This window comes from Podarcis liolepis (genome assembly GCF_965112155.1).
Source record: "Podarcis liolepis genome assembly, chromosome: 7".
NCBI lineage: Eukaryota > Metazoa > Chordata > Lepidosauria > Squamata > Lacertidae > Podarcis > Podarcis liolepis.
The window spans coordinates 94,474,544-94,499,434 of record NC_139561.1 but is presented as its reverse complement, the minus strand read 5'-3'; the positions used below and the strand labels follow the sequence as shown (position 1 = coordinate 94,499,434).

At 47.0% G+C, this 24,891-nt stretch overlaps 2 protein-coding genes across 4 annotated transcripts in view; both read left to right on the top strand.

Moving 5' to 3' along the window:
* Nucleotides 1–24,891, top strand: part of LOC310712778 (uncharacterized protein) — an 84,684-nt gene that overhangs the window by 37,473 nt on the left and 22,320 nt on the right. The gene's annotated exons all lie outside the window — the stretch shown is intronic.
* LOC310712780 (uncharacterized protein) lies at nt 1,386–20,598 on the top strand. Of its 3 annotated transcripts, none has more exons than XM_083516126.1 (7): nt 1,386–1,432; nt 6,837–7,437; nt 8,034–8,115; nt 9,789–9,871; nt 10,191–10,317; nt 16,337–19,074; nt 19,637–20,598. In XM_083516126.1, exons 2-6 carry the CDS (start codon nt 7,024–7,026, stop codon nt 18,685–18,687), a joined length of 3,057 nt encoding a protein of 1,018 aa, XP_083372252.1. In that variant the 5' UTR covers nt 1,386–1,432; nt 6,837–7,023; the 3' UTR covers nt 18,688–19,074; nt 19,637–20,598. The 3 variants fall into 3 exon arrangements, with proteins under 3 accessions (XP_083372252.1, XP_083372253.1, XP_083372254.1); XM_083516127.1 differs by having other exon boundaries at nt 1,389–1,432; nt 6,965–7,437; XM_083516128.1 differs by lacking the exons at nt 1,386–1,432; nt 6,837–7,437; nt 8,034–8,115; ... (1 more) ...; nt 10,191–10,317; nt 19,637–20,598 and adding an exon at nt 14,948–15,299 and having other exon boundaries at nt 16,337–19,251.

Here is a 24,891-nt window from a genome sequence, read left to right as displayed (position 1 = left end):
GTAAAAGGACACATTCTACTCATGTAAAAACACGCTGATTCCCGGACCTTCCGGCGGCCGGATTGAGAAGGCGATTGGGCCGCATCCGGCCCCCGGGCCTTAGGTTGCCTCCCCTGGCCTCAATGGACCTTGGGGTCCCTTCCAACTTTAGGATTCTGCTCCTCATTTTGGAAGGCGGACAAGGAGCAAGAGCAACCTGCCGTCACAGAAGGAAGAGGACGGAGTCTTCATCTCCTTGGTTGCCCTTCTCTGGGAGGGTGGGCAGATTTTGAGGAGCAAAAACGAGGGTGCGATGATGACTCTCACTTTCAATACTCCTACTATATGTAGGCTAGAGAAGCTGTGAGATGTTTTGCTGAGGGGGGGGGGGCAGGAGAAGAGAAGAGGAATGCAAGTCTTCCACCCCCAGTTATGTCTCCTCCAGAACGTCTGGCCAGAGACATTTTGACCCAAAAATCCACCTGGACAGAAATTTTACCCCTGATAAGGAGGACGTGTCCTGGGAAAAGAGGACACATGGCAACCCTTCTTCTCTGGCGTCCCTCGTAGCCGAGTAAGATTGTCTCCCCTAAACACGGTTTCAACCACGAGGCCCTCAGTGACCGTGGGGGCCAATTCTGGATCCAGGCGTCCTTCCTTGCCTGGTTGAAGGAGCTGTGAAGACACGCTGATTCCAGAGGATGAGGAGCGTCAAGCACACCGTTTAATCCACACGCGTCTGGCAACCCAAGTCTAAGCCAAATTCTAAGACTTACTGAATGCAGGAATTTTGGGGGTATAAGAATGGCAGCGTGTTCAGAACACACAATGTCACCCGAGGGGAATAAAAGGCTTCCTAGGAAAACCCCCTTGGCTGCTCCTGTGTTGCTTCCAAGGCGACTTCACCAAGAACATACATTTATGGCTGAAATACAGACACAAAGCAGCAGATGGGACAACACAGAATGGCCCCCCCATGTCTCCCCCCTCCAGCTGCCCCTTCAGCCCCCCCCCCCGGGACCCCTCTTGCTGGGACAGGGCTTTCTGCCCCGCAGCCCCCCCAGGGGCCCCCAAGAGAGACTCGCCCCCCCCGAGAAGAGACACCCCGGGTCCCCCATATGCCCCCCAAGACCCCCTCTCCCCCGCCCAGACGCCCCTGCGCAGCCCCGGGCAGAGAGACGGGCTCCTCCTCCCGGACACGGGTTCCCCCTTCACACGCACACGCGCCCAGTCCCGGGTTCTGAGTCCTGCTTCCTCCCTCCCCCACCCCTCGGAAGGGGCAGCTCTGCGCCTGCGCGACGCCCGGGCTCCTTCGCAGGGAGAGAGAAGGGTTAAGGGGCGCCGAGCTGGCTTCCTAGAGAGGACAGGAAAGGAAGGCGGGCCGCTCCTCCTCCTCCTCCTCCTCCTCCCCTCTGACGTCCCTTCCGGCCTCGCCTTCGCCTGCCGGGCTCTGGTGGGTCTCCTCTCGGGGGAAGCCTGGGGAACTCCCTGCCCCGGGAGGCGGGAAGGGGAGGGAAGAGAGGCTGGGGGGTCCGGGAGGGAGCCAGAGGGACCTCAGGCCCTGGCCAGGGAGGTGGGACTGGAAGAGAGTGAGGAGGGAGAAGGACATTCGGAGGGACATGATTGTGAGGGAGAAGGACATTAAGAGGGACATTATTATGAGGGAGAAGGATGTTAAGAGGGACATAATTGTGAGGGAGAAGTATATTAAGAGGGACATTATTATGAGGGAGAAGGATATTAAGAGGGACATGATTGTGAGGGAGAAGGATATTAAGAGGGACATGATTGTGAGGGAGAAGGATATTAAGAGGGACATGATTGTGAGGGAGAAGGATATTGAGAGGGACATAATTGTGAGGGAGAAGTATATTAAGAGGGACATGATTGTGAGGGAGAAGGATATTAAGAGGGACATGATTGTGAGGGAGAAGGATATTAAGAGGGACATAGTTATGAGGGAGAAGGATATTAAGAGGGACATAATTGTGAGGGAGAAGGATATTAAGAGGGACATGATTGTGAGGGAGAAGGATATTAAGAGGGACATGATTGTGAGGGAGAAGGATATTAAGAGGGACATAATTGTGAGGGAGAAGGATATTAAGAGGGACATTATTATGAGGGAGAAGGATATTAAGAGGGACATTATTGTGAGGGAGAAGGATATTAAGAGGGACATTATTATGAGGGAGAAGGATATTAAGAGGGACATTATTATGAGGGAGAAGGATATTAAGAGGGACATGATTGTGAGGGAGAAGGATATTAAGAGGGACATGATTGTGAGGGAGAAGGATATTAAGAGGGACATGATTGTGAGGGAGAAGGATATTAAGAGGGACATAATTGTGAGGGAGAAGGATATTAAGAGGGACATGATTGTGAGGGAGAAGGATATTAAGAGGGACATGATTGTGAGGGAGAAGGATATTAAGAGGGACATGATTGTGAGGGAGAAGGATATTGAGAGGGACATAGTTATGAGGGAGAAGGATATTAAGAGGGACATTATTGTGAGGGAGAAGGATATTAAGAGGGACATTATTATGAGGGAGAAGGATATTAAGAGGGACATTATTATGAGGGAGAAGGATATTAAGAGGGACATGATTGTGAGGGAGAAGGATATTAAGAGGGACATGATTGTGAGGGAGAAGGATATTGAGAGGGACATGATTGTGAGGGAGAAGGATATTAAGAGGGACATTATTATGAGGGAGAAGGATATTAAGAGGAACATTATTATGAGGGAGAAGGATATTAAGAGGGACATTATTATGAGGGAGAAGGATATTAAGAGGGACATTATTGTGAGGGAGAAGGATATTAAGAGGGACATAATTGCGAGGGAGAAGGACATTAGGAGGGACATTATTATGAGGGAGAAGGATATTAAGAGGGACATGATTGTGAGGGAGAAGGATATTAAGAGGGACATTATTATGAGGGAGAAGGATATTAAGAGGGACATAATTGCGAGGGAGAAGGACATTAGGAGGGAAATAATTATGAGGGAGAAGGACATTAAGAGGGACATTATTATGAGGGAGAAGGATATTAAGAGGGACATAATTGCGAGGGAGAAGGACATTAAGAGGGACATTATTATGAGGGAGAAGGATATTAAGAGGGACATAATTGCGAGGGAGAAGGACATTAGGAGGGACATTATTATGAGGGAGAAGGATATTAAGAGGGACATGATTGTGAGGGAGAAGGATATTAAGAGGGAAATAATTATGAGGGAGAAGGACATTAAGAGGGACATTATTATGAGGGAGAAGGATATTAAGAGGGACATTATTATGAGGGAGAAGGATATTAAGAGGGACATTATTATGAGGGAGAAGGATATTAAGAGGGACATTATTGTGAGGGAGAAGGATATTAAGAGGGACATAATTGTGAGGGAGAAGGATATTAAGAGGGACATTATTATGAGGGAGAAGTGTATTAAGAGGGACATTATTATGAGGGAGAAGGATATTAAGAGGGACATTATTGTGAGGGAGAAGTGTATTAAGAGGGACATTATTATGAGGGAGAAGGATATTAAGAGGGACATGATTGTGAGGGAGAAGGATATTAAGAGGGACATTATTATGAGAGAGAAGGATATTAAGAGGGACATAATTGTTAGGGAGAAGGATATTAAGAGGGACATAATTGTGAGGGAGAAGGATATTAAGAGGGACATAATTGTGAGGGAGAAGGATATTAAGAGGGACATAATTATGAGGGAGAAGGACATTCGGAGGGACATGATTGTGAGGGAGAAGGATATTAAGAGGGACATTATTATGAGGGAGAAGGATATTAAGAGGGACATTATTATGAGGGAGAAGGATATTAAGAGGGACATAATTATGAGGGAGAAGGATATTAAGAGGGACATTATTGTGAGGCAGAAGGATATTAAGAGGGACATTATTATGAGGGAGAAGTACATTAAGAGGGACATGATTGTGAGGGAGAAGGACATTCGGAGGGAAATTATTATGAGGGAGAAGGATATTAAGAGGGACATTATTGTGAGGGAGAAGGACATTCGGAGGGAAATTATTATGAGGGAGAAAGATATTAAGAGGGACATGATTGTGAGGGAGAAGGACATTAAGAGGGACACAATTGTGAGGGAGAAGGATATTAAGAGGGACATTATTATGAGGGAGAAGTACATTAAGAGGGACATGATTGTGAGGGAGAAGGACATTAAGAGGGACATAATTGTGAAGGAGAAGGATATTAAGAGGGACATTATTATGAGGGAGAAGGATATTAAAAGGGACATAATTATGAGGGAGAAGGATATTAGGGACATTATTATGAGGGAGAAGGATATTAAGAGGGACATTATTGTGAGGGAGAAGGATATTAGGAGGGACATTATTATGAGGGAGAAGGATATTAAGAGGGACATTATTGTGAGGGAGAAGGATATTAGGAGGGACATTATTATGAGGGAGAAGGATATTAAGAGGGACATTCTTGTGAGGGAGAAGGATATGAAGAGGGACATAATTGTGAGGGAGAAGGACATTAAGAGGGACATTATTATGAGGGAGAAGTATATTAAGAGGGACATTATTATGAGGGAGAAGGATATTAAGAGGGACATAATTGTGAGGGAGAAGGATATTAAGAGGGACATGATTGTGAGGGAGAAGGATATTAAGAGGGACATAATTGTGAGGGAGAAGGATATTAAGAGGGACATAATTGTGAGGGAGAAGGATATTAAGAGGGACATAATTCTGAGGGAGAAGGATATTAAGAGGGACATAATTGTGAGGGAGAAGGATATTAAGAGGGACATAATTGTGAGGGAGAAGTATATTAAGAGGGACATTATTATGAGGGAGAAGGATATTAAGAGGGACATAATTGTGAGGGAGAAGGATATTAAGAGGGACATTATTATGAGGGAGAAGGATATTAAGAGGGACATGATTGTGAGGGAGAAGGATATTAAGAGGGACGTTATTATGAGGGAGAAGGATATTAAGAGGGACATGATTGTGAGGGAGAAGGATATTAAGAGGGACATAATTGTGAGGGAGAAGGACATTGGGAGGGACATGATTGTGAGGGAGAAGGATATTAAGAGGGACATTATTATGAGGGAGAAGGATATTAAGAGGGACATTATTATGAGGGAGAAGGATATTAAGAGGGACATGATTGTGAGGGAGAAGGATATTAAGAGGGACATGATTGTGAGGGAGAAGGATATTAAGAGGGACATGATTCTGAGGGAGAAGGACATTGGGAGGGACATGATTGTGAGGGAGAAGGATATTAAGAGGGACATTATTATGAGGGAGAAGGATATTAAGAGGGACATTATTATGAGGGAGAAGGATATTAAGAGGGACATAATTATGAGGGAGAAGGATATTAAGAGGGACATTATTGTGAGGGAGAAGTATATTAAGAGGGACATTATTGTGAGGGAGAAGGATATTAAGAGGGACATAATTGTGAGGGAGAAGGATATTAAGAGGGACATTATTGTGAGGGAGAAGTATATTAAGAGGGACATTATTGTGAGGGAGAAGGATATTAAGAGGGACATAATTGTGAGGGAGAAGGATATTAAGAGGGACATAATTGTGAGTGAGAAGTATATTAAGAGGGACATTATTGTGAGGGAGAAGGATATTAAGAGGGACATAATTGTGAGGGAGAAGTATATTAAGAGGGACATTATTGTGAGGGAGAAGGATATTAAGAGGGACATAATTGTGAGGGAGAAGGATATTAAGAGGGACATAATTGTGAGGGAGAAGTATATTAAGAGGGACATTATTGTGAGGGAGAAGGATATTAAGAGGGACATAATTGTGAGGGAGAAGTATATTAAGAGGGACATTATTGTGAGGGAGAAGGATATTAAGAGGGACATAATTGTGAGGGAGAAGTATATTAAGAGGGACATTATTGTGAGGGAGAAGGATATTAAGAGGGACATAATTGTGAGGGAGAAGTATATTAAGAGGGACATTATTATGAGGGAGAAGGATATTAAGAGGGACATAATTGTGAGGGAGAAGGATATTAGGAGGGACATTATTGTGAGGCAGAAGTATATTAGGAGGGACATAATTGTGAGGGAGAAGGATATTAAGAGGGACATTATTGTGAGGGAGAAGTATATTAAGAGGGACATTATTGTGAGGGAGAAGGATATTAGGAGGGACATTATTGTGAGGGAGAAGGATATTAGGAGGGACATGATTATGAGGGAGAAGGATATTAAGAGGGACATGATTGTGAGGGAGAAGGATATTAAGAGGGACATGATTGTGAGGGAGAAGGATATTAAGAGGGACATTATTATGAGGGAGAAGGATATTAAGAGGGACATGATTGTGAGGGAGAAGGATATTAAGAGGGACATTATTATGAGGGAGAAGGATATTAAGAGGGACATGATTGTGAGGGATAAGTATATTAAGAGGGAAACACCACAAAGCTTCCCTTCTCTCTCTATTACTAAATCTCCTTATGTCGGCCATTTCCCCTCCCTAATTCTTTTTTTGACTGAAAGTCCAGTTTCCGAGGCGTCTTCCAGGGCAGTTCCACCCAGAGGGCCTTGCCACCGTCCCCTCGGATCCAGAGCAGGAAGTCCCCAAGGGACGGTGGCTGGAGCTGGACATGGGCCCTGCTGCTCACCAAGCCACCCAAGCAGATATAGCTGGGTTGGGGCGAAGCTCTGGACTATGAAGTGGGGTGGGGAGGGACCCCCACCGTTGCCTTGGCTCCAGATTACACTCACTTGTCATTCACATGAACTAACTTAGTTGGTCTTTAAGGTGCTACTGGAAGGGATTTTTTTATTTTGTCATTCACAGCTATGACTTCTTCCTCCTCCTTCTCTCCCTACGATTCCTCAGTGAACATTCTTCTTCTCTTGGCTGTGCTTTGATCTTACAATAGAAGAATGTCTTTGATTCGTAGGATTTGCTGCACCTTCCATTAGAACTTGGCAGAGGACCAAGGGGCTCCTTCCGATCTCCTGGAGGTGTCCTGAGAACAGAGATGGATGAGCAAGACTCAGCTGGCCCTGAAGCAGGAAGAGGCCATGCCATGGAAACGGGGAGCAGTGGGGAATTCTGGGAAAACTCCATGCAGAAGATCCTGGGTGAGGAGGACACCCTTTGCTCAGAGGTGCAGAGCCAGCAGCTCAGTCAGTTCTGCTACCAGGAGGCCAAAGGACCCCGAGAGGTTTGCAGCCAGTTCTGCCACCTTGACCATCAGTGGCTGAAGCCAGAAAGGCACACGAAAGCTGAGATGTTGGACCTGGTGATCTTGGAGCAGTTCCTGGCTGTCCTTCCTCTGGAGATGGAGAACTGGGTGAGGGAATGCGGAGCGGAGACCAGTTCCCAGGCGGTGGCCCTGGCTGAAGGTTTCCTCCTGAGTCAGGCAGAGGAGAGGAAGCAGGCAGAGCAGCAGGTGAGAGAGACTTTCCTCTGGATACTCCCAAGGGGCTCCTAAGAGGAGGGAGAGTATTCCCAAATCATTTCCTAATGGCCCATCCTTTTTTGGAAAGCTTATTATTATTTTATTATTATTATTAATGACACCCATGTGGCTGGGTGCCTTCCAGCACATATAAATGCATAAGAAGACATCAGGTGTCTTCTAAAAGTTACACAGTTTTTTATCTCCTTCTCACCTGATGGGAGGGCATTCCCCAGGGTGGGGGCCACTGTGGAGAAGGTCTTCTGCCTGGTTCCCTGTATCTTCACTTACCACAGTGAGGGAATCAGCAGAAGACCCTCGGAACTGGACCTCAGTTCATGGAGACGCTCCTTTGGGTATACTGGGCCTTTGAGGCCAACACTTTGAATTGTGCTGGGAAACGTTCTGGGAGCCAGTGAAGATCCTTGAGGACCAATGTTTCATGGTCCTGGCAGCCAACCCCAGACACCAGTCTAGCAGAAGCAGGAAGCAGCTTTCACCTCTGTCCCCCGAAAGTGCTTGCCTCTGCCATTCCTTCTCTAACCCTTCTCCCCATTCTCTGTTTTGAATCCTTGTTGCTCTTTCAGAGGAAGGATCTTTTGGCAGAAATGGGTCTTGATTCTTCTGAGGCAGAGAAGACTCCGTTGGACGCCAGAGTGAGGCCTCTGGGTAAGGAGGAAGGAGTGTTTTCTCCCCCGTTTTGTCACATTCTCTTGGTTTCGAAACTAATCTGTGATTTCTTTGCATCTTTTGGGGGAAGACACCTGGAGCCCAGATCTCGGGGGGGGGGGGAGATGTATTTTTGCACAACTATTATATGAAATGGGTACAAATGTACAAATGTACTCAGCAGGGGAGACATTTACGATAGTAATTTGATTAATTTACAATTACAGTTCAATAATGGCCTCATTATAACAATGTGAAATTACAATACAATTACTAATACCAATCTTTAAGATACCAAATTATATAATATAGGTGCCCCTCCCCGCATGCTAAAACTGATGGTTTGATGATTTTCTTGATTTCTCCATTCCAAAATCTTATTAATTTCAATTACACTCCTGTCAAGATAATCCTTTATACAACTGCAATATTAATGACTTCCATTCGTATTGACATATCAAATAATATATAAAACTACAAGTGAGGCACTCCAGCGATATCCTTACTCTTCCCGTGTGTGGCAATCTTTCTGTTCGTGATGTTTCTTCCTGTCCTTGTAAAATGTTCTGTCTATCTTTTCCTGGTTGTTGCTGTTCTCCATTATTCCTTGGATGGAGCTAATATCCCATTGTGGTTTCAGAAATTCTCCATCGCTCTGTCCTGTGCTTCGTTGTTTGGCAAATTTAACAGCAGCTGCAAAAATCACACTGTCCCAATAAATAATCAGTTTTTGCCATTTTTCTTCTCTGCCTGGGAAGGAGAGGGATCGGTAAGAACTGCAAATGACTCAGTAATGAACCTTATCAGCTCCTGCACAATTTTCAGATTCCTTACATCCCTCTCTCTGGCCTTAGATAAATGCGCATTTATACAATTAAATTAAATTCCAAGTCCTTTTAGCATTAATCAGTTCAGTCTGTATATAATAAAGGATGGGGAAGAGTCAGCTCTAATTTTCCATCGTAAACATTTTGTAAAATAGAGCTTCCCTCCCTTTTTCCTTTTTCATTTTACACACACAGTTCCATTTGATGTTATATTCCATATCTGTAATCCAGTTTCATCCGTGTTCACCTGTACATATATAATTTGAACTAGTATCCAATGGCGGACTGCCAAATCATTAATGCAGAGAAGAAAACTTTATATAAAGAAGCCATAAGCTCCCCTCCCCCAACTCACTGTCTTTTGCAGCAAATGAAGTTTATTCTCAAATTCAAACCTTAAAGACCTTGCAGCTGGTTTAATTCCACAGTTTATGATCTCATCTCTTCCAGCAATGTCTGTACATTAGTCCAAATTGAGCTCTGATTGACAGGAGAACCTCTGCTTCTTAATGGCAGCGATGGAGGGTTTTCGGCAGGCGAAGGGCTTTTGCACTCAGCGCCTCCCTGCCTCCCGCAATCCATGCCGGAGCCGGAGCCTGGTACCGAGACGAACTGGGAGTGAAGCCCGTTCCCCCCTGTCCCTGGGGGCAACTTGCAAGGAGAATTACCCTCAGTCATCCTTGTTTTTCCTTCTCCAACGATCTCCCGCTGCCTCCATTAAAGCAGAGCGGAACCGGAAGCTAGCAGGGGAGACTTGGACAAGCCCCATCTGTACTTAGAGATGCACTGTTTCACCTCTGAGAGAAGCAGGCGCTCACGGTTTCCACTTACCTTGGTCTCTCCCAGGTGACGGAATGATGCCACCAAGACCTGCTCCTTCATCTTTTCATGGTGGTGGAGGGGAGGCAGCAGCTGTGGACCCAGATCAGGTAGGGGGAAGGAGCCTTGTGGGGAAGGACTGCTTGGATGCAGACTGGCTGGACACAGTTGGATGCAGAGGAATGGTGGGAGGAGCCAGAGAAGAGGGAGCCGACTGGGAGGAGGAGGAGGAGGAGGGGTCTGAAGCTGGAGAGGGAAGAGGGCTCAGGGAGCAGAGGGAGTCTGTGGCAGAGAGCAGCCCAGACTCCGAGGCAGAAGCTGCAGCAGGAGAGAGGGATGAGGAAGGCAGAGAGGGGTCTGGCCGCTGTAGAAAACAACAGAGCCAAGTGAATGTTCTCTAAGAGGACAGCCTTTTTCCTGTTCTGTTAGGGTCCAGTGTGCTTTGAAGATGTGGCTGTCCATTTCACAGACGAGGAGTGGGCGTTTCTGGATCCTGACCAGAGAGCTCTCCATAAGGAAGTCATGGAGGAGAATCGTGGGATCTTGGACTCTCTCGGTAAGGCTCCCTATTGGATCATCGCATCTGTAATGCAAAACATCTCTCTATGTGACGAACCTCTGATATTTCGATGGGGCTCAACAGCGCCACCCACAGCACCTGGGATGTTAACACTCCCACAGCAAACCTTGGATGGATGGCTAGTGATTGTTTTCCCTGTGAATATTCTTCCTCCAGTTCTGCCATTTAAAACCATGATCAGGCTGTCTGGACTGCCCAGGCCTTCTTAAATGTAGGATTCAGAGTGATTTGAGGTGTTGAAGTAGCTTCAGTCAAGTTTCCTGCTTTTGTTCTTGCTTCTGTCTCTCTCTGGTTGACCAAAGAGTCGCTTGACATTGGAGATGGCACAGATTCCACGACTGAACCAAACAAACTCCATCCCAAAACAGAGCCAGGCTTTTTGAATCTCAGGCAGTGAACCCTGTAGTAACAATAATGATAATTTTATTATTTTTACCCAACATCAAACATTAAAAACTTCCCAATACAGAGGTGCCTTCAGAAGTCCTCTAAAAGTTGCATAGGTATTTCCTTGACATCTGATGGGGTGGGGCGTTCCACAGGGTGGGTTCCCCTATCAAGAAGGCCCCCTGCCTCGTCCCCTGTAGCTTCTCACAATAATGTAACATGTAAGTACAGTGGTACTTCGGGTTAAGAACTTAATTCGTTCTGGAGATCTGTTCTTAACCTATAACTGTTCTTAACCTGAAACACCACTTTAGCGCATGGGGCCTCCTGCTGCTGCGCTGTTGCTGCATGACTTCTGTTCTCATCCTGAAGCAAAGTTCTTAACCCAAGGTACTATTTCTCGGTTAGCGGAGTCTGTAACCTGAAGCTTATGTAAACCGAGGTGCCACTGTAAGGAAACTTGAATAATGATACTAATGCCGACATGATAAGTTTCTGCTGCACTCTGTGATGTCGAGAATTTAAAAAAACATCCAAATTGGTTTAAGGTGATGCACATCATAATTAAATTTTTAGCCACTAAAGAAATTTAAATTTGGCAACTGCTACACACATATGTTCAATATACGAAAAGTGTTTTTCAGCACATAGAAGTGATGCACAGCATAAATTAATAATGCAGAGTTTTAAAGAATAAGAGCTTTACTGAGTTAAAATAAACTTCTTCATAAACAACATGGTTCCAAACAGGTTGACTGAGATTCCATACTGACTCTGCTCACAACTGAGGCAGAGTGACTCTGACTGAAATCTTACAGAGAACACACAGAGAAAATGGCTGCCAAGTCACATGTCAGAGTGACTCAACACTTAGCTGTTAGGCCTGAATAACTTTAGTAGGCCCAAATGATTGTCCAGTCCCAGCACTTCCCAGCCTGCTTTGCTGCTTCTGCTCTCATGTGTCTTTGTCACATGACACTCCCCCAAAGACCTAGAGAGCAGAAGTATAAACATGAAAAATTAACTTTTCACCTGGTGGCAATTTGGCTAGTGTGTAAACCTTATTTTCTTTGAATGAGCCCAACTCTTCTTTCATGGCGTCAAACCACTGGGTTTGTTCCTTAGAAGGTAGTTTCAGAACTTGAGCAAAGTCCTGTGGCTGTGTACAATTAACATGACACACCTTTGTTGTGCCAAAAGTCAATTTATCGGGGGAATACCCTTGGTAGTCCATGTGGACCTTCTAGGAATAACCACTGGGCTTTCCTTCTCTTGTTGCTCCTCCAGCTCATCATTTTGTTGTTCCTCTGATTCACTGCTTGTGGCACTTTGCAAAGTGTCAGTGCCTGAGGGCAAATTTTCCCCACTTCCTATCCTTTCCTCAGCAGCTGGCTGCCTGAGAGGCTCCTGTGGCTGTCCTGAGAGAGGAATTAAAATACTAGGATTGGCATGAACCTGTTCCCACCTATCCTGTTCAGCAAATTCAGCATTTTGTGAAATGACTACTTGGCCACATCCCAAAGCAAAACGATGACCTGCTAGAATAGCCCTGATAGCCAATGAAACGTAGCATTCTCGTTTTAGGCTCACCTTTGCGTCTCAGAGACTTGGGGATACGAACAGAAGCCCAAGTCCCCCACACATGTAAACCTGTGTAATCCGGTTCCTTCCCAAAAAGCATTCTGTAGGGCACATCACCCGTGGCAGTAGTGAAAATACAGTTCACTAAAAAAATTGGCAGTCAGGAGAGCTTTTCCCCAGAGCTTTGCATCATTTTGCAATCCAGCATCAGTTAACAAGCTGTCCTTTACAATTTGCATGACACCCGCACGTCTCTCTGCAACTCCATTTTCCCTTTTTTTTAAAATATAATTTTTATTAACAAACCAATCAAATCACATTAGTACCAAATTACACAGCCAAATTTTTAAATTTTTGTTGGGGGTACCCATGCTTCAAGCTCAGAAAGGGATCCAAACATCTCTCTTGCTGCTGCTTTAATGTTCACAGTGCTGTCCAGATAGTATTCACAGTTCTGTTCAATCTTCTCTTTATTGTTTCCCTCATCTTCTTGTTGTTGTCATATAGTAACAATAATGATTGTTACAAGGTTGTTGCGGGAAATTAGAGTTTTGCTGACATAGTTCAGCTATTAGCACATCATTTTTTTTCAGCTTTAGGTCTCTCTATGACCCCATCACTTGGCGGAGAGTGCTGTAAAGGGTACAAGCCATCCACCCTTTTTTTAGAAGCAATTTCCTTGCCCTGCTTCTTAATAAAACACTCATCACCCTCAAAAATAAATTCAAAACCAACATTTGTAAGGCATGAAATTGACAATAAAGAAAATTCTAGTTCTTCAACAAACAATACACCCCTCAGTTCTGCATCTAGGCATGGCATATAACACGTACCTATACCTGAGATTGGGCAATGCCGCCCATCAGCAAGACAAATGCTGTCCTTGCCTTTTGGCAAATTGCTGAGTGTTGTAAAGCAGTCAGGGCTGTTCATCATGATTCTGGCAGAGCCAGAGTCCGAAATGTAGTTGTCTGGAGAAATTTTCTTTTCTTTTCTTGCGGCGGCTGAGACGAAATGTGTCCACTTTTCTGTCTCACGTGGATCGCTCGCTTTTCCTGGGTTTTTCACGTGGCAATCTTTCTTCATGTGCCTGAGCTTCCCACACCAATAGCATTTCTTTGCCAACATGGCACGATCCGTGGAGTGTTCTTCGGTCCCATCTCCTCCTGAGCATCAGGGTTTCTGGTTAGCAGGGCGACTCAAACTCCTCTGGTCTGCCTTCTCACTCAGCTTTTCCATGCGCTTTTCAGATTCCTCCTGTAGACGGGCTGTTACATACGCCATTGATAAATCTTCTTGCCTCATGCTTTCAAGAGAAGCTATCACAATATTAAAGCTTGGTGGGAGACTGGATAGCAGGATATAGACTTGATCCAGGTCTGGAAATCTTTTATCTCTCCTTTGCAACTGGAGGATTAACATGTGCAAAGTCTGGAGGTGTGTAGTTAAACATCCGCCTTCAGGTAGCACTGTTCTATACAGTCTCCTGGTTAGTCCAATTATTGAACCAGCACTGTCAGACAGGTGTATCTGGCGTAGACGATCCAAATATTGTTTGGCAGAGTCCAATTCTGCAATGTAGAATCATAGAGTTGGAAGAGACCACAAGGGCCATCGAGTCCAACCCCCTGCCAAGCAGGAAACACCATCAGAGCACTCCTGACATATGGTTGTCAAGCCTCTGCTTAAAGACCTCCAAAGCAGGAGACTCCACCACACTCCTTGGCAGCAAATTCCACTGTCGAACAGCTCTTACTGTCAGGAAGTTCTTCCTAATGTTTAGGTGGAATCTTCTTTCTTGTAGTTTGGATCCATTGCTCCGTGTCCGCTTCTCTGGAGCAGCAGAAAACAACCTTTCTCCCTCCTCTATGTGACATCCTTTTATATATTGGAACATGGCTATCATATCACCCCTTAACCTCCTCTTCTCCAGGCTAAACATGCCCAGCTCCCTTAGCCGTTCCTCATAAGGCATCGTTTCCAGGCCTTTGACCATTTTGGTTGCCCTCCTCTGGACACGTTCCAGTTTGTCAGTGTCCTTCTTGAACTGTGATGCCCAGAACTGGACACAGTACTCCAGGTGAGGTCTGACCAGAGCAGAATACAGTGGCACTAATACTTCCCTTGATCTAGATGCTATACTCCTATTGATGCAGCCCAGAATTGCATTGGCTTTTTTAGCTGCCACGTCACACTGTTGGCTCATGTCAAGTTTGTGGTCAACCAAGACTCCTAGATCCTTTTCACATGTACTGCTCTCAAGCCAGGTGTCCCCCATCTTGTATTTGTGCCTCTCATTTTTTTTTTGCCCAAGTGCAATACTTTACATTCCTCCCTGTTAAAATTCAGCTTGTTTGTTTTGGCCCAGTTCTCTAATCTGTCAAGGTCGTTTTGAAGTGTGATCCTGTCCTCTGGGGTGTTAGCCACCCCTCCCAGTTTGGTGTCATCTGCAAATTTGATCAGGATGCCCTTGAGTCCATCATCCAAGTCGTTGATAAAGATGTTGAATAAGACCGGGCCCAAGACAGAACCCTGTGGCACCCCACTAGTCACTCTTCTCCAGGATGAAGAGGAACCATTGATGAGCACCCTTTGGGTTCGGTCAGTCAGCCAGTTACAAATCCACTGTGGTAGCATAGTCAAGACCGCATTTTACCAGCTTCTTTACAAGAATATCATGGGGCACCTTGTCAAATGCCTTGCTGAAATCAAGGTAGGCTACATCCACTGCGTTCCCTTCATCTACCAGGCTTGTAATTCTGTCAAAAAACGAGATCAGGTTATGACTTATTTTTCAGAAATCCATGCTGACTATTGGTGATCACAATGTGCAGGACCTGTGATTCCTCTAGAGCCAACAAAATGTGCGCTCGGGCTCTATCATCTTCTTCACTTTCCTTCTCAGAGGGTTGTGGATTCAAACCAGTTTCCACACAGGACCAAAGTCTATCACGTTTTAGAACCAGTTCAAGCTTGAGAGCCCAAGTCAGGTAGTTCTTACCATTCAGATGTTCCATCTGGGCAGTGTTGCCAAGATTAATAAACCGCAGGTTGCTGAGCTGACGTGGCTTCTGCTCCTTGTTGCACCGGGTCTGCTTCTTTGGTACATGGCCTCACCACTGGACCTTCAGTCCCTTTGAGGTCCTCACCAACATCACCCTGATTCTCCGGCTTTAGCGATTTGCCATCCATAAAACACTGGGCCCCATGACCTGACACGAAACGTAAATTAATAACGCAGAGTTTTAAAGAATAAGAGCTTTACTGAGTTAAAATAAACTTCTTCATAAACAACATGGTTCCAAACAGGTTGACTGAGATTCCATACTGACTCTGCTCACAACTGAGGCAGACTGACACTGACTGAAATCTTTCAGAGAACACACAGAGAAAATGGCTGCTAAGTCACATGTCAGAGTGACTCAACAGTTAGCAGTTAGGCCTGAATAACTTTAGTAGGCTCAAATGATTGTGCAGTCCCAGCACTTCCCAGCCTTCTTTGCTGCTTCTGCTCTCATGTGTCTTTGTCACATGACAAGAAGTTAACGTTTCCCATTTTTATTCCCCTGCTCTTACATCGCCCAACACAAGGCAGCTGACTATGACCAAGTCAGTCCAGAGTCAATGTTCCCAGATATTTCTCCAGCTCTTAAAATTTGTTTAGATTTATTACTGCATACTGAACAACTTAGCATATTGAATATATCTTAAATTTAACAGGGAACTTTCCCGCATTGGCCACCTTTTTCAATAAAAGCACATTTTATTTATGAAGATGGTACAGATGCATATTTAAATTTGAACAAAATGACATTACCAGGTTAAGCTGTACTTTTAAAAACCTGAGAGAGAAAACATTTAATATTCAACTTCATTTGTATACGAAACTAGATATTTTTCCAGAACAAAAGGAATGTTATAATATCTAACTCCCTTCAGATCTTCCTCTGTCCCAAGCATTAATTAGCATTGTTTCATAATTTGAGACTGCACTTCTTCCCGAGACTCTAATCCGTTTGCCTCTTAGTTTCAGGTGGTGATGAATTGGAAATGAAGAACAAGGGAGACCATAACGAAATCCACACAGTAGAGGATCCATATCAGGATTCAGACTGTGGAGAGGGCTTCAGTCAGAGCTCCCATTCCGCTTCGCATCAAAGAAATCCCCTTGAGACGAAACCCTATCAGTGCTTGGAATGTGGAAAAAGCTTCACCTGGAAACAGAGTTTCGCTGCCCATCAAAGAATTCATACAAAAGAGAAACCCTATCATTGCTTGGAGTGTGGAAAGAGCTTCAGTCACAGTCACAATCTCACTTCCCATCGTAGAATTCATACAGGAGAGAAACCATATCAGTGCGTGGAATGTGGAAAGAGCTTCAGTCAGGGCTCCCATCTCACTGCACATCAAAGGATTCATACAGGGGAGAAACCCTATCAGTGCTTGGAATGTGGAAAGAGCTTCAATCAGAGGGCTAAGCTCACTTCCCATCAAAGGATTCATACAGGGGAGAAACCCTATCAGTGCTTGGAATGCGGAAAGAGCTTCAATCAGAGGGCTAAGCTCACTTCCCATCAAAGGATTCATACAGGGGAGAAACCCTATCAGTGCTTGGAATGTGGAAAGAGCTTCACTCGGAGTGCCCATTTCACTTCCCATCAAAGGATTCATACAGGGGAGAAACCCTATAAGTGCTTGGAATGTGGAAAGAGCTTCAGTCAGAGGGCCCATCTCACTTCCCATCATAGAATTCATACAGGGGAGAAACCATATCAGTGTGTGGAATGTGGAAAGAGCTTCAGTCAAAAAAGCAGTTTCACTTCCCATCAAAGAATTCATACAGGGGAGAAACCCTATCAGTGTGTGGAATGTGGAAAGAGCTTTACCAGGAAAGAAAGTCTAACTGTTCATCAAAGAAATCATAAAGGGGAGAAACCGTATCAGTGCTTGGAATGTGGAAAGAGCTTCACCTGGAAAGAAAGTCTAACTGTCCATCAGAGAAATCATAAAGGGGAGAAACCGTATCAGTGCTTGGAATGTGGAAAGAGATTCACCAGGAAAATAATTTTCACTACCCATCAAAGAATTCATACAAAAGAGAAACCCTATCACTGCTTTGCGTGTGGAAAGAGCTTCAGTCACAGCTATATTCTCACTTCCCATCGTAGAATTCATACAAGGGAGAAACCCTATCAGTGTGTGGAATGTGGAAAGAGCTTCACCAGGAAAGAAAGTCTCACTGTCCATCAAAGAATTCATACAGGGGAGAAACCCTATCAGTGCTTGGAATGTGGAAAGAGCTTCAGTCAAAAGAGCAGTTTCACTTCCCATCAAAGAATTCACACAGGAGAAAATCCCTATCAGTGTGTGCAATGTGGAAAGAGCTTCAATCTGAGGGCCCATCTCACTTCCCATCGTAGAATTCATACAGGGGGAAAACCTTATCAGTGTGTGGAATGTGGAAAGAGCTTCAGTAAGAGAGCCAAGCTCACTTCCCATGAAAGGATTCATACAGGGGAGAAACCCTATCAGTGCTTGGAATGTGGAAAGAGCTTCACCAGGAAAGAAAGTCTCACTGTCCATCAAAGAATTCATAAAGGGGAGAAACCATATCACTGCTTTGCGTGTGGAAAGAGCTTCAGTCACAGCTATAGTCTGACTTCCCATCGTAGAATTCATACAGGGGAGAAACCCTATCAGTGCATGGAATGTGGAAGGAGCTTCAGTCAGAGGACCAAGCTCATTTCCCATCAAAGGATTCATACAGGGGATAACCCCCATCAGTGCATGGAATGTGGGAAAAGTTTCAATCACAGCTACGATCTCACTTCCCATCAAAGAATTCATACAGGGGAGAAACCCTATCAGTGTGTAGAATGTGGAAAGAGCTTCAGTCAGAGGGCCAAGCTCACTTCCCATCAAAGGATTCATACAGGGGATAACCCCCATCAGTGCATGGAATGTGGGAAAAGTTTCAATCACAGCTACGATCTCACTTCCCATCAAAGAATTCATACAGGGGAGAAACCCTATCAGTGCTTGGAGTGTGGAAAGAGTTTCAGCTGGAAACAAAGTTTTGCTTTCCATAAAAAAATCCATACAGGGGAGAAACCGTATCAGTGCTTGGAATGTGGAAAGAGATTCATTAACAGCTCCACACTCACTTCCCATCAAAGAATTCATACAGGGGAGAAACCCTTCAAGTGCTTGGAATGTGGAAAAAGCTTCACCTGGAAAATAAGTTTCACTTCCCATCAAAGAATTCATACAGGAGAAAACCCCTTTCAGTGCCTGGAATGTGGTAAGAGCTTCACCAGAAAAGTAGGTCTTAAATCCCATCAAAAATTACACACAGCAGAGGAGTCAGATCGGTGTTAGGAATAAAAAGAGCTTCAGTCAGAAAGGAAATCTCATTTCATCAAAGAATACATACAGGGAAGGAATCATCAGTGCCAAGTGTGTGATTGGAAGGAGTTTTGAAAGTCTGGTCTCATTTTTAATTTTTTTTTTAAAAAAAAATTGGACCTTTTAAAAAAAAATTGGACCTTTTAAAAAGACTGAGAGCTGGCTGAAAAAACCAAAATCAGGACACGTTTGGACAAGTTTGTTTCTTTTTGAAGGAAAACATTTCTTCTACTCAGCCCCTTAAAGAGAATTGGCTGTAACCAATGGAAGCGAAAGCTCAGAAAAAGCTTAATATGGAGGTCAGATGGCCGAAATATTGGGAAATTTTGGAACAAGAGGGAGATAGCATGAAATTGCAGAGTTTTGAGAAATTAAAAAACAAAGTGCGAGACTGGCTTCATTATTATCAGATAATGGAGGCATATAATTTGGACAAGAAAATTGGCTTCCAGGTGGAAAAATCAAAATTAGAAACAGAACTGTTAGAACCCAAAACTAAGATTTTGTCAAAGATGTATAACTTGCTGTTGAAATGGAATACACAGGATGAAACGGTGAAACATAATGATGGCTGACTGGGAACAGTTATGGACCACAGGTATGAAATTTACGGCATGTAATGCCCTAAGAGAGAATATTATGAAAATGATATACAGGTGGTACATGACCCCAGTCAAGCTTGCAAAAATCTACCATTTGCCCGTTAATAAATGTTGGAAATGTAAGGAAACTGAAGGTACATTCTTTCACCTTTGGTGGAGGTGCCCAAGGATTAAGGCTTTCTGGGAGATGATTTATAATGGACTGAAAAGGGTATTTAAATATACCTTTCTGAAGAAACCAGAGGCCTTTCTCCTAGGTATAGTCAGCCAAATGGTGGCAAAGAAGGACAGAACTTTCTTTATGTACGCCACAACAGCAGCAAGAATACTTATTGCAAAGATGAAGGAAAATTTGGAGAAGCTATTAGCCCAAATTGATAGAAATGGTGACAAATTTGACCACTAAAGCAGAGACACTGACAAAGAAAACAGAAGCACTAGATATCTGCATGAAAGGGAGGAGAAGTCTGAAAAGCTGGAAAAGAAGACAAAAAAATGGAAAACAAAACTGGAGACACTTAGGATTGATGTGGACGGTTTGGGTGGGAGATAAGAGGCAATTGCGGGTGCTTTGGCAGTTCTTGAGATGAGACAGAAAGCCCAGCCTCTGAGACGGAGAGGAGGGAGGAGAGCAGGATTTTAGCAAAGGTTTGAGCGGAGTGGCTGGGAGTGGAAGAGGAATTCATGGAGGAGGCGCCACCCTCCTCACAGCCGGGGGTGGTGGTTTTTGGGTAGAAAACCAATGTGAATAAATCCCCCCAGTGCCACCCCCGGCCGGTCTTCCTGTCTCCCTCTCCTTGTGCCCCCACCCTGCCCCAATCAAAGTCCCAGCCAGCAGCTGCCCCCCAGGCCTTCCTCCGCCCATCTTGGGGCCTCAAGGCATGCGGGCAAGATTTGGTGGGGGGCCAGGCTGGGCTCAGAGGTCTGCTTTCCTCTCCTTGCACTGGGAAGCTTGTCTACTATCTAATGGATAAAGGGTTGTTTGGAAAACTAAGCCCTCTCTACCCCCTCCACCCTGTTTTGAAATAGCCTATTTAAGAATGAGGGACACGGAGGAAGGAGATTGTTATGTACTAAACTTGGATCCTAGAACAATAGGCAAGTAGGATCCTAGAATGCAACAACTGATTGGCTTGCAGGAAAAGACCAATCAGGCTCCAGGAGGGAAGCAGAATCAGCCAATCAGACGGGACTGATTGTGTAAATAATGTAGATAAAATCCTGAGGTTTTGGGGGCAATTAAATCACTGTTTTACAAGCTGCAAAAAAGAGCATGAAATCACTACAGGACTCTGAATATATTTTACTGGCGATGAAGGTGGGATCCTGCTGAGCTGTGTGCCGTGCACCGCACACAGCCGCCACAGGCAACACAGCATCGCACTGCGCATCCAGGCTACAGCTCCAGGACCCAAGGACCCAGAATGGTGACAGACAACCGCTTCATGCCATTCAGCCCGGCCTCAGGAGACTGGGAAGGATACGCCACCCACTTCCAGTTCCTCCTGGAGGCAAAGGACGTCATGAGACACAGCCAAGTAGAGGGCAACCTTCTTCAGCATCTGTGGAGAAGAAGCGACACGATAATAGAACGGCTGAAGGGGCACTTCTTGCAACAACCCTCGGTGGTAGCGTGTCGAAATGCCTTCTAGGCAAAGAGGCAGGTCTCCGGAGAAACCATAGCCAGGTATGTGACCTCCCTCTGCCAGGCTGCTCGGCTCTGCAACGTCACAGAGCTGGAAAACATGCTCGCCAACTGCCTTGTGGGCGGCCTGAGGGACGAGAAGCTGCAGTGGCCCCTCTACGCCAAGAAGGACCTGACGCTCCAGGCTGCCCTAGAGGAGGCTTTAGCAACTGAAGTTGCTGAGGGGTCAGTGCAAGGATTCCAATCAAACATGTCGTCCCAACCAAGGATCCACCACGAGGACCTCACCGACGACTCAGAATCTGACCGGGAAGACGTGCACTGAGTGCAGCAGCGCACATAAGCCGCACGCCCACCACGACAGCCTCGGCCGAAAGACGGGAACTGCGCAAGTTGCAGGGAGAGCCACAAGCAGAGGACTTGCCATTTCCGCAACGCAGAATGCCGACAATGCAGAAAAGTGGGACACATCGCCCGGGTGTGCCGTGCCTGCCCTGCCCCACGCCTCGAGCCAGATGGCTGACCCAAGAGTCCCAAGGTAACTCAACGAAGATCACAGACTGTCAGGTATACCAGTTGCCTCATTCTAAAGCGGACAAAATTTACATCGAGGCACAGATAGAGGCAGCCCCGTTCCGCCTGGAGCTTGATACAGGATCACTCCTGTCCATAATTTTGGCATGGGCATTAAGGAATTGTGTCTCAGTGGCAGCTCCAAGTTTGGCCAGCCCCATACACCCTCCGGAAGACTTCCACAAACGCTAGGTCCCCACGATGGGGGTGGGAACCTTCAATGTACAATATCGAGGGCAGAAGTGGCAGTTGGACTTGATCGTGGCCATGGGGTGCTACGTTAGCTTACTGGGGTTGGCGTGGTTTGGGCCACTGGGGCTAGCCATCACCGGGGTGAACCAGCTCCCACATGGACGCCATGTGCAAAGAGTTTCCAGAGGTTTTCGATGGGGCATTGGGATGATATACTGCCCCCCCCCCCGTTGGCCTACAACTAGACCCTGCCATACGACCCATCATGTTCAAGGCCCACCAGGTCCCGTTCGCCCTCAAAACCCCACATTGACGAGGAATTAGACCGGCTCATGGAGCAAGGAGTGCTCTAGCCTAATGCCCCCGGGAAACCCCAATCATCACACCCGTCAAGCCCAATGGCTCAGTCCACATCTGCACAGACTACAAATGTACCATAAACAAGGCCCTTACGGCTCATGCATCCCCAGTGCCAATGGTCAGTCATGTCCTCGCCACCCTGGCGGGGTATAAGATTTTTGGCAAGCTGGCCCAGGCCTATCAGCAGTTGCCAGTGGACGAGGCCCCTGCGGAGGCACAAACGATTGTAACACACAAGGGCGCTGTCAGGGCTGCCGCCCAGTCCCAGCTCACATAGGACCAAGTCAGCCAGCGTTCAGTTTCAAAGAGTCTTTATTGGATTACAGGTTCCATTTCCAAACTGCAACGTGCAGCCCTACTTCTTCTAGGTCAGAACGACGAAGACCCGTCTGAGTCTCCGCCTCTAGCGCACCAGCTTAATACCCTAGCCTTGCTCCACCTCCTGCGCCTTTCCTTCCGTCTCTGGGTCCTCCTGCCCCCCTGGGTCTCTCCCTTCCTACTCTCTTCTGACGCGGACCCCCCTGACCCTTCCGCCTCCTTGCGGCGGGCTTTGGGACCCGGTTCACTCTCTGGGCTGCTGACTGCGCCAGCTTCCGTTACATTTGAACTTGGCGCGCGCGCCCAACTCTCCACTTTCCTCTTGATCGTTTCCTCGCTCCCCGAGGTGGGCGTGACTACTCCTGACTCATGCCCTCCCTCCTTCTGAAAGTCTCCGGAGCCCGATATCTGGTCCCCTTTCTCCCCGCTGCTCCCGGCTGGGAACGTGGGTCCCGATCTCCAACTGCTGCTTTCTGATCCCTCTCTGGACCCTTCTTCCTGGGGTGTCCCCCTGCTCTCCCCCCTTGCTCTGGCTGCTGGCGCTCCCTTCTGGGAATCCTCGGACTCGCTAGACAGGCTCGGTGATCTCGGGTCGTCATCCCCACTCATCCTTCCTTCGTATTCCTCCCCCTCGCTCTCTGTCTCCTCCCTTCTCTGCGTCTCTGCTCCTGAACCCCTGACATCCATCCCCCCCTCGAAGCCCCCCCTTCCCCCCTCCCCGCTTTCAAGGGTGGTTGGTGGGTGCTCCGTCATCACGGGAGTGAATGTCGGATACAGTTCGCTCCCCGTTGCTGGCCGCCAACTGAAGACCTCCGAGTCTTCCTCCCCGCGTTCGTCAACGGTGGTCTCCTCTGCCTCCATTTCGGTGCCGCCGTGCTCGAAACCAAGGTCCTCCCCGCAAACGTCCATGTCCGTCTCTGCGTCTGTCGCTGGACCTGGTGTCTCCTGCCACTTCCGGCGCCACTGCTCCTCTGGCCGATCGTCCCACCAATACGAGTTGTCGGACGCCGAACCCTCCGGTGACCCCTCTGGGGAACGTGTGCGCGGTGCGGGTTCCCCTTCCGAGTCGAAGCCATGGAACGTGCTGGAGGAAAGCGTGGGCGTGAACAACCAGTCGTCGAAGAAGCCCGCTGGCATAGGTCTGTGTGGGAAAAGGGCATGAAACTCATCCTTGAGCAGGGGTTCCTCCAAGGCGTAGTCCGGCACCCAGCTATTAGTACTGGCCCGGGTGCCCTCCCTTGCTAGTAGATATTCTACTCTGTCTTCCCCCCATCTGGAGTCCAAAATCTCCGTGACTTCGTTGATGGGGTCCTGCTGTGGCAATCTTCCCACCTCCGTCCGCTCCGGAGACTGACTCGGTGCCGTTCCTGGTTCCTGGAACCTGTGCGGTGCCCTGTAGGGAGTGAGCACCGACCTGTGGAACACCGGATGCATCCTGGAACCCTCTGGTAGCACCAGCCGGAAAGCCACCGGATTGATCTGCGCTTCGACTCGGTATGGACCGAGTTGCTTGTGCCCTAGCTTCCTCTTGGCTAACGATCGGGTCGGCACCGCGTGGGCTGCCAACCAGACCCAGTCTCCCACTCGGATCTCCTCGCCAACTCGCCTGTGCTTGTCAGCTTGGACCTTGTATGCGTGCTTCGCCAGCTCCAGCTGCCGTCTGAGTTGATCGTGGACCTCTTGCAACTCAGATGCGAAAGCGTCCGCCGTCTGTGGTTCCCCTTCCCCCACTCTGTCCAGTCCCGGGAAGGTTCTGGGATTCCTCCCATTGTTGGCGAAGAACGGCGTCACCCCTGTGGATACGTGTTTCGTGTTGTTGTAGGCGAATTCGGCGAGCGGCAGGTAATCCACCCACGTCGCAGGCTGTTGATTGGCATAGCATCTCAGGTACTGCTGCATGATGGCATTGACCCTCTCCGCTTGCCCGTTGGTCTGCGGGTGCCTTGCCGATGTCAGGTTGATCTTGACGTTCAGGAAGCCCATCAGCTTTTGCCAGAAATTCGAGATGAACTGGCGTCCGCGGTCGGACAGTATAGACTGCGGCAGCCCGTGCACTTTGAACACGTGATCTATGAACAATTTGGCTGTTTGTTCTGCCGTGGCCACCTTCGCACACGGTATGAAATGTGCCATCTTGGTGAACAAGTCCACCACCACTAGTACAGCTGTCTTGCCTCTCGAGCTGGGTAGATCCGTGACAAAGTCCAGGGCCACTCTCTCCCATGGTTCAAACGGCGTTTGCAGCGGTTCCAGCAGTCCCGCCGGTGGTTTGTGCACCGGCTTGGCCCTCTGGCAGGTGTCGCACCTCGCGACGTAGTCCGCGACTTCCCCCCTCAGTCTGGGCCACCAAAAGTCTCTTGCGACCAATTCCACCGTTTTTTCTGTGCCAAAGTGCCCGGCCGTGGGTGCGTCGTGCAGCTGCTGCAGTACCCGGGCGCGGAGTTCGTCTCCCGGCACGTAGACGGCCCCTTTACGTAAGAGCAAGCC

Excerpts from the sequence above, each read along its gene's own strand:
- LOC310712780 (XM_083516126.1), top strand. The coding sequence starts at position 7,024 with ATGGATGAGCAAGACTCAGCTGGCCCTGAAGCAGGAAGAGGCCATGCC. Across the intron at positions 7,438-8,033 it reads GGAAGCAGGCAGAGCAGCAG|AGGAAGGATCTTTTGGCAGA; the intron begins GTGAGAGAGACT and ends TTGCTCTTTCAG. Across the intron at positions 10,318-16,336 it reads TGGGATCTTGGACTCTCTCG|TTTCAGGTGGTGATGAATTG; the intron begins GTAAGGCTCCCT and ends TTTGCCTCTTAG.